The 9,464-nt window shown below is 41.1% G+C and overlaps 1 protein-coding gene across 1 annotated transcript in view; it reads right to left on the reverse strand.

Moving 5' to 3' along the window:
- The window catches only part of LOC102816143 (cytochrome P450 2C1-like), a 29,145-nt gene extending 23,057 nt beyond the window's left edge, over nt 1-6,088 (reverse strand). Inside the window, exons 1-3 of the mRNA XM_006831451.1 lie at nt 5,921-6,088; nt 1,311-1,473; nt 1,026-1,175 (exon numbers count right to left, since the gene is read on the reverse strand). Coding sequence (XP_006831514.1) covers nt 1,026-1,175; nt 1,311-1,473; nt 5,921-6,088 — 481 coding nt within the window. The remainder of the gene's footprint in view (nt 1-1,025; nt 1,176-1,310; nt 1,474-5,920) is intronic.
- Nucleotides 6,089-9,464: the final 3,376 nt, after the last annotated feature.

Genomic DNA, 9,464 nt, shown 5'->3' on the forward strand with positions numbered 1-9,464 from the left:
TTATGTGTTCCATTTCATTTTTGACAACTTCCAATTTTCCCAGATTCATACTTCATACATTCCATGTTCCAATTTTCAGTGGATGTTTACAGCTGTTTCTCTTCATTTTGAGTTGTGCCCCATCAGCACATGAAGGACCCACAGGCTATACTCTCAGGGGCTTTACCCCATCTACATCATCACCGTCAAATCTACTTTGAGGAGGCATCTCTTCCCCAGTTGCATTTTGAGTACCTTCCAATCTGAGGGGCTCATTTTCCGGCACTATATCTGCCAATGTTTCTCTGCTATTCATAAGGTTTTCAGTGACTAAATATTCGGAAGTAGTTTGTCACTCCTTCTTCCTAGTCTGTCTTTGTCTGGAAGCTCATCTGTATCCTGTGTACCATGGGTGACCCTGCTGGTGTTTAAAATACCGGTGGCATAGCTTTCAGAATCACAGCAACTCACAAGTCACCACAGGATGACAAACTGACAGATGAGTGGTGGAATGAAAACCATAGACAAGCATTATTGCTGGTCAGAACTGCATGTGTGGGCCTTGGCAGAAACTCTCAGTCTGGCAATACGCAGAGAGTCAAATGCAGTGAAAACAAAGGACACTTGTTTCATGCTCCTTATGGGTGTGACAAGGTCATTGCCACAGTGTCCTCTTGACAAGTATTCCCTGGCCAAATGTTCTGGAACAGGTGACACTAGATATGCTAACGCAAAAGTATTGCTTTCTAGTGCAGAGTAAATAAAAGACTCAAAACCTTCTCCCTTCAGGACTTACTCATGTAAAACAATACAAAGCCTAGAAAGAATAGGGTTAAAGGAAACTTTTGTACCTCCCCTGTGAATACAATCACAGGTGCACACACACACAGCTATGAATATACAAACTCCTCATTGCGTTGGGCTCCAATCATCTTCTGCATTACCCATGAGGAGAGTCCTGCCTGCCACTGAAATGTTTCCAAGGACCCCATTGGAGAAGACAGAGGTCTGTTAAGGTCAGCGATACAGAGTAAGGAATCACCCACCATTGGTTTTTTCCAAATTCTCCACTAAGTACTGGGCTTCCTCCTGAATTCGGTCCTCAATACTCTTCTTCCCCATCCCGAAATTTCTCAGGGTCATGAGGCCAAAGCGGCGGAGAGACTTCCATGTTTTTCCTTGGCCGAAAATGATCCCTACCAGGAGGAAGAACAAAAACTAGGAGGGAGGTTCTCCGTAAGAAAGAGGTTGTTAACCTAGGCAGACAGAAGAATGGGCCTGGCAGCTTTAATTTCTGTTCAGTCCCCTACTTGTCAAAGGCACACACTTACCAGATCCTTTATGAACTTTCTCAATCAATGGGTGATTGCCTCTTTCAGAAAACTCCTCTCCCTGATCAACCAGAGCTTCCTTCACTGCTTCATACCCATGCAACACCACTGTGGGCTTCATGCCAAAATACAGAGTGAACACAGGCCCATAGGCTTTTGAGAACTGAAAAAAGGAAAGATGATGCAAATATCAGGAAAAGAGCAATGTTTGTTCTATATACTGTATGATTCAGATTATTATTACAGTAGTACTTTGATGCTTTCATATTACAATATGCAGCTGCAGATATTTCTGAAATGTATACAGAAAGGATGGTAACATAGCAGTCATTTATGGAGGGCCACTGATATACCAGATAATAGACAAGACACTCAATCTACACATTGTTACAAACAATCCTCAAATCATCACCATTAGCATTTTAACTTACACTGAAAACCAAACCCATTGTGGTCAAGTGGATTCTAAGTTACCATGTGCTACAGAGTTCAAGTGTGGTGGTGTGCCTTGAAGCTGTTTCCACTCATAGTGACCCTATATAGGGTTTCTGAGGCTGAAAATCTTTACAGTAGCAGAAAGCTTCATCTTTTTCCTCCAGAGTGGCTGGTAGATTTGAACTTCTGACTTTGTGGCTGGCAGTCCAAATCATAACCACTACGCTACCGGGGCTCCTTGAGTATAGGCATACCACCGAGATAGTGTAGATTCAATTTTAGTACACAACAATCAAGCCAAATATCACAAGAAAGCAACTCCCATGAGTGTTTCTGTTTCCCAGAGCATATAGAAGTTATGCTTACATTATGCTCTAGTCTATTACGTGTGCAACAGCATTATGAGCAAGTTGGAAATATTGTGTGATTTGCCAAACTGTGACACAGAGACATGAAGTGAGCACACACTGCTGGGGAAATGGTACCCATAGGCTAGCTCAAGGCAGGTTCTTCAATGTGTAAAAATGCATATCTGTAAGGTGGAATCACCTACAGTCTGTAGAGACGTTTCATAGGATTTTCTTGGCTACAATCTTTCACAGAAGCAGTTCACTAGGCATTTTTATTGTGAATTGAGTAAATGTTTACAGAGCAGATCATCAGTTCTACAAAACAACAACAACAATTTCAACAGAAGTAAATCACCACACCTTTCTGCTGCCGAGTTGCTGGGTTCACACAGTCAACTTCCAGGGCACAGACTTGAAGAACAAGACTAAATGCCATTTACTTTATCCGTGGGGCCAAAAGCCACTCAGAGGAATTACAACAAATTTGCTTCATAGTTCAATTTAGTCACCAGTGTCAAGTGCAGTAATAGGGTGCATTATAAAACTATTCATTAGAAGCCCATACCAGCATACTCAACAGTTTATATACTTTGTTTCATTAGAATGATTGCAATCGCCTCCTTATACCATCAGTTAACAGTATTTGCCTCTATTCGCTTTAAGTCTTGCATTCCTCCTGCTATCTTCCTTTCCTCTGAAAACCTCCCTCCTGTTATATGTTGCTGGATGGGTTCAGAACACCAGCTTTTCCATTAGTAGCCCAGTGGATTGTGCTACCTAGGGACCTTTGATACGCAGATGATACATGCTTGCTTGCTGAAAGCATAGATAAAGATCAAAGACCACAGACTTTGGTACAGGTTGCACATACATTTAAAAAAAAACCCAAAAAACCCTCACTCCTTGTACCAATAAATAACATCCATATAAGTGGAGAAAATATTGAAGTTGTCAAAAACTTCATTTTACTTGCGTCCACTATCAGCACTCATGGAATCAGCAGTCAAGAAATCAAATGATGTATTGCATTAGGAAAATCTGCTGCACAAGACTTCTTTAAAGTGTTCAAGAGTCAAGATGTCAGTTTGAGGACTAATGTGCACCTGACCCAAGCCATGGGATTTTCAATAACTTCATATTCATGTGAACGTTGGACAATGAATAAGGAAGACCGTATTTGAGTTATGGTATTGAAAAAGAATATTAAAGGTACCATGGACTGCCTGAAGAACAAATAAATCTGTGTTGGAATGAATGTTCCTTATAAGCCAGGATGGCAAGACTTTTTCTCTGATACTTTGAACATATAATCAGGATGGGCCAGTCCCTGAAGAAGGATATCATACTTGGTAAAGAGGGAGACCCTGAGGAGATGGATTGACACAGTGGCAGCAACAGTGGGTTCAAGCATAGCAGCATTGTGAGGATGGCACAGGTCCAGGTGGGGTTTCATTCTTTGTACATAAGGTGGCTTAGGGTCGGAACCAACTCCATGAACAACAATACCAGGGACCTTTCCATTTACAGATAAAGAAACTGAAGTTCAGAGAATTGAAGTTTTATTTCTAGTCTCTCAGCTAATAATTAGCTATTATTGTTGTTGTTGTTGTTAAGTACCTTCAAGTTGGTTCCAACTCATAGTGAACCTATATAGGGTTTCCAAGGAGTGGCTGGTAAGTTTGAACCACCGTGTGGTCTAGTACTTACCCTAGAGCACCACACTAGGACTACAAATTAGTTATTAGATCTTGATCACAATATCTGTTTCAGCAGCATTTCATGGAAGAATCCTTTCTTCCATCCTGCAGTATTCTCAGACCACAGACAGCAGCTCTGTGCAGAGTCCAGAGGATTCTGTCAGAAGCCCATTCTGACTACTACTGTTCTTCATTCATCCACGCTGGTCCTGAAAACATCACTGATCCTTTGATATTAACTATAATGTGCTTGTTGTTGTTGTTATGCACCATTGAGTGGATTCCAACCCATAGTGATCTTGTACAGGGTTTCTGAGGAGTGGCTGGTGAGTTTGAGTCGCTGACCTTGCAGTTCATACTGACTGTACAGCCCAACACATTTACCCACAGGGCCACACCAGGACTCCAATCTGCTTCTTATCAGAAGTGTAATATTCATGATTAATCTGAACTAAACACATGGTTTATACAGTAAATAACTTCCAATTGACCTTTTAATCACAAAACACTTCCAACACCATTTAACTACTGCAAAAATATTGCAGCAAGCTCTGTGAAACAATGAGGGGACAGCATTGCTCCCTCCTTTTGCTCTCTTCACAACCTAATTATTATTTTATGTTATTAAACATCTTATTCTATGTTACAATAATCTCAATGTTCTTCTTCTCCAAAGTGCATTATTTGCAGTAAGGCAAGGTTACAGGATAGACACATCAGAGTTCCAGTGATGGGAAGTGCAATATACAAGGAAGGGGAGGTCAATACATAAGAATGTGGAGGGGTGTGGAAGAACAAGGTAGATAAGGGAACACTTAGGTAGGTTTACATGGGCTAAATGGCACAGAGGTAAATAGTTATGTGTGCTCAACTTTGAAACAAGAGGGCTCTGTGATACAGGGATTGAGGTATAGTCTGAATGAGTGAAAGAGCAGAAATAATATTAAGGGGCTTGACTGTCTTGTGGATATACAAGGAAAGGGGGGAGGGCAATACATAAGAATATGGAGAGGAATAGAAGTCCCCTAGCCGTGGGGATTAGAGCTGAGAGTGAAGCAGCCAGCTGATATGAAGTGGGAGGAGGCACGCAAGAACACCTAAACTTGCAGATAGTACTGAGTCGACCTAGCTTGGATGGCTTGCTGATCAGAACTTGACTAGAAGAAGATAAAGAAGTTTGATACAGGAAGCAAGTGTAAATTGCTACAATTTGATGAACTTGGCTTTTGCTTATGGATGTAGTTGCTCAAAATACCAACTGAGAAGGAAGAAATCTTCACATCAAGAATCAAGACCATCCCCCTCAGTACACAGGGTTGATAGTGACAGGCAACTCAGACACTGGCTACCTAAAATGGGCATGTGGAGCTATAAAGACATGAGGTGGCTGGCTTACATGTTTTCAAGAGTGTGCTTAGTTTCAGAGCAGGGGGATGTAGGGGGGTAGAATCCCCATGGAACAGTTTTCATCTTGTCTAGATGGGCCTGGTGAAAGGAAGTGAAGGAGGATGGGGATAGGATTCTTTTGATTCAATAGTGAGTAACTGTTATCACGACTAATTGCAACTGTTAAAACCATAAAGGTAGAAGCTGTATAACAAAAAGTGGGGAGTAGTTAATCTTTCATTCCAGGAACAGAGGACCCTAGGACCATCAAGAGAGAAGAACATGAGTGGAGTGTAGGATTCTAACCAGAAAAGCAGTGACACCAGAGATGAAAACAGAGATGATGGCATGGAGCATCTGAGGACTCAAGACCCAGAGAAAGAGAAAGGCTATGTGAGACTGGCTTGCAAAATGTACCCTTTGGTTGTTTAAATGAATATATATTTCTGTGTGTCTTGTGTACATCTCAAAAACAGAAAAGGGGGGAGGGAATAAAATAAAGACAAATACTGTTAAGGAATTTTTTTTTTAAGTGTATTATTGAATTCCTCTGTTTCTAAGGATGACAGGACCTCCCCCTAAAAAAAAAAACAATGGAAACAGAAATCCACAAGATGTGTTTTGCTTACAATGATGTGTTTTAATGACTTGCATATAGGAATTCATTCTATTTAAAAGTATATCTATCAGGTTGTTTTACTTACCTCCTGCAGGCTACTGGAAGAACACACTGTATACTTACATTGATGAAGGATTTGCTGATATTCTTCATATCTATCTGTAGAATATTTCCAATAATTGGGAGAGGAGTGGGGCCAGGTGGGAGCTTCCCTTTCCCATAGCTCTGTTTCCAGAGTAAAAGGACAAGTAAACTGAAGAGGCAGAACCCCAGGACCACAACAGGATCCATTGAAATCTTCCTTCTCACTCAGACAATGATGAGCTCTCGAACCAAAGTTTTTATAATGCACCCTGCTACTGAACTTGTGACTCAGGTGACTAAATTGACCTGTAATGTAAATTGTTGTAATCTCTTCTAAGTGGACTCTGGCCCACTGATAAAGATTTTAAAAAGTGTTATTTAGTCTTGGTCTAGGAATCTGTACCCAAAATATTGGCTGTTTGAACTCAGTAACTCAGCAGGTGCCAGGTCTGGCAATTTGCTTCTGTTAAAATTGTTGTTGTTTTGTATTGTCCAGTTGATTTTGAGTCACAGCTACCAGATAGGTAAGAGTAGAACTGACCCTTAGGGTTTCCTAGGCTGTGTCTTAAAAGCAGATGGTCATGTCTTTTCTCCCATGAAGCCAATTGGGAGGAGTTTGTTGTCTTTACAAGGAGGTGCAACCCATATTAAAGGCTGTGATTTTTAACTACATCTGTAAGTATTTTAGGTCTTCTTCACGTTCAGCAAGCAAGGTTGTATCATCTATATAATCACAGGGTGTTAATGAGTCTTCCTCCAATGCTGATGCCACATTCTTCAGAATCAGTTTCTCAGAGTATTTGCTCAGCATACAGATTGAATAAGTATGGTAAAAGAGTACAGCCCTAGAAAACACCTCTCCTGATTTTAACCCATTCAGCATCCCCTTGTTCTGTTCAAACAACTGTCTCATAGTCTATATACAGGTTCCTCATGAACACAATAAAGTGTTCTGGAATACCCATTTTTTGCAATGTAATTGATACCTTTTCATGATCCACACAGTTGAAAGACTTAACAATAGTCAATAAAGCAAAAGAAAACATCTTTCTGAATTATGTGATAGTTTACGAGGGAGAACATCAGCTTTACATTCATTCTATCATATATCATATATCATTGCCATAGTTACCATCCCGTCCATGCATCATCACCCAACCAAAGGGTATACCCTGCAAGCCTGCCCTCCCCGTCCCCCCATGGTCATCAGCACACAGCCCTTTCCCTCTCTGGATCTCAAGTCCCCAGCCACTCCATCTCTCCACGTCATCTTCTCTGCCTCCATCTCAGGCATCACTGCTTCTCTGGGTAGGGTCCCGCTCTCCGCTGTTCTCCATTGATGGTCCCAGGGCTTTCCGCTCCTAGACTGAAAAGTTAATTACTCCCCTCCTTGCTATAAAACGTCCCCCTTTACATTTCCAACCCTCACAATCAGTCTTGATAACAATTATTCACTATTGTATCACAAGAGACCCATCTGCATTTCATTTCATCAGCCCTTCCTGGACAGGCTGGATACTATTCACTGGAGACTCTACCTTCCTCCATGCCCTCTGGATCTAGGTTCCCTCTTGAAAGCTTGTAAGCCAGTCACTTCTAGCCTTTATAGTCCCCCTCCACCCCATTTTGGACAGCTAATGTCCAAGTTGCCCATCCCTGTCTACTCTTTGTGTGGCGAGGGTGGGAATAATTCTTGCAACAAGGATTTGTTTCCTCTTTTGAGCTGCTGCATCAAGTTCATCAAATTGTATCAGATGATGCTTTTTACCTCTTCTTTCTTCTTAGGGTTGAGCTCTGATCATCCAGTCATTGAAGCCAGGTCAAGTGGGTATTATCTGCCAGTGTGGGTGTTCTTGCATCTGTCCTCTCTCTTCTTATCAGCTGGACATTTCACTCTCCACTCTAGTCCTCTGTGGCTATGTCACTGACTTTGGGCCTATGAGTCCCCAGGTCTTGCCACATTGCTGGCCGACCAGGTCTCCACCCGGGTTCACAGGAGTCTATTGAACGATGTAGGGCTTAGCTCGCCTCTTCATTGCTGTTTTTCCCTCACTTCCCCTTATGGGTGAAGTGCGTGGTCACCAATCAGAGCGTGTATTCCCATTGTGTCTTAGTCTTGGAAGAGGATTTGCACTGAGAGGACCCAACCACTTGCCTTGATGTCTCCTGGGCAAGCAATTTGCTTGTTCTTGCAGTAACAGTCGGATTGCCTTTATTGTTTTGTATTTTTCCTGTAGGTCTTTCTTTCAAGAAGTATCTTCTGTTTTTCTAGTTGCTCCAGGCTGGTCTGCTCATCCTTTCAAGTGGAAGAAAACATCTTTCTGGTATCCTCTGATATCAGCCAAGATCCATCTGATGTCACAAATAATATCCCTTGATTGTTCCACGTCCTCATCTGAATCTGGCTTGAACCTCTGGCAGTTCTTGTAAAGGTACTGTTGTAACCGCTTTTGTATTATCCTCAACAAAATTTTACTTACATGTGATATTAATGATATTGTTCAATGATATCCACATTCCATTGGGTCTTCTTTCTTTGCAATGGGTATAAATATGAGTCTCTTCCAATTAGTTGGCCATGTAGCAGTCTTAAAAATTTCTTGACATGGATGAGTGAGTGCCTCCAGTGCTGCTTCAGTTTGTTGAAAGATTTTGATTTGTATTCCATTAATTCCTGAAATCTTGTTCCTTGCTGGTGCTTTCACTGCAGCTTGAACTTTTTCCTTCAGTACCATTGGTTCTTGATCATATGTTACCTCTTGAAATGGTTGAACATTGACCATTTCTTTTTGGTACAGTGACTCTTTATTCCTTCCATCTTCTGTTGATGCTTTCTGCATCATTCAATAATTTGCCTGGAGAATCCTTCAATATTTTAAGTCAAGTTTTAAATTTTTTCTTCAGTTATTTCAACTTGAAAAATGCTGAGTATATTCTAACCTTTTGGTTTTCTAACATCAGGTCTTTCTTTGCGCATTTCATTATAATAATTGACTTTGTCTTCTTGAGCTGCACTTTGAAAATTTCTGTTGAGCTCTTTGACTTCCTCATTTCTTCCATTCGCTTTAGGATCTCTACGATGAAGAGCAAGTTTCAGAGTCTCTTCTGACATCCATCTTGTTCTTTTCCTTCTTTCTGGTCTTCTCTATGACCTTTTGTTTCTTCCTGTATGACGTTCTTGTACCACTCTTCTGGTCTTTGATCATTAGTGTCCAATGCATCAAGTCTGTTCTTAAGCTGATCTCTAAACTCAGATGGAATATGTTCTAGGCCATATTCCAGTTCTCATGAATAGTTTTAATTTTTTTCTTCTTCAGTCGGAACTTATGAGCAATTGATGGTCAGTTCCACAGTCTGTCCCTGGCCTTGTTTTGGCTGATGATATTGAGCTTTTCCACAGTCTTCCCACAAATGTAGTCAATTTGATTTCTGTGCACTCCCTCCAGTGAGGTCCATGTGTACAGTCATCTTCTATGTAGTTAAAAAAAAAAAAAATGTTTGCAGTGAAAAATCATTGATCCTTCATACAATTTGATGAATTTGACCTACACCTATGGAAGCAGTAGCTCAAAAGAGGGAACAA

Source organism: Chrysochloris asiatica, unplaced genomic scaffold (assembly GCF_000296735.1).
Source record: "Chrysochloris asiatica unplaced genomic scaffold, ChrAsi1.0 scaffold00003, whole genome shotgun sequence".
NCBI classification, from domain to species: domain Eukaryota; kingdom Metazoa; phylum Chordata; class Mammalia; order Afrosoricida; family Chrysochloridae; genus Chrysochloris; species Chrysochloris asiatica.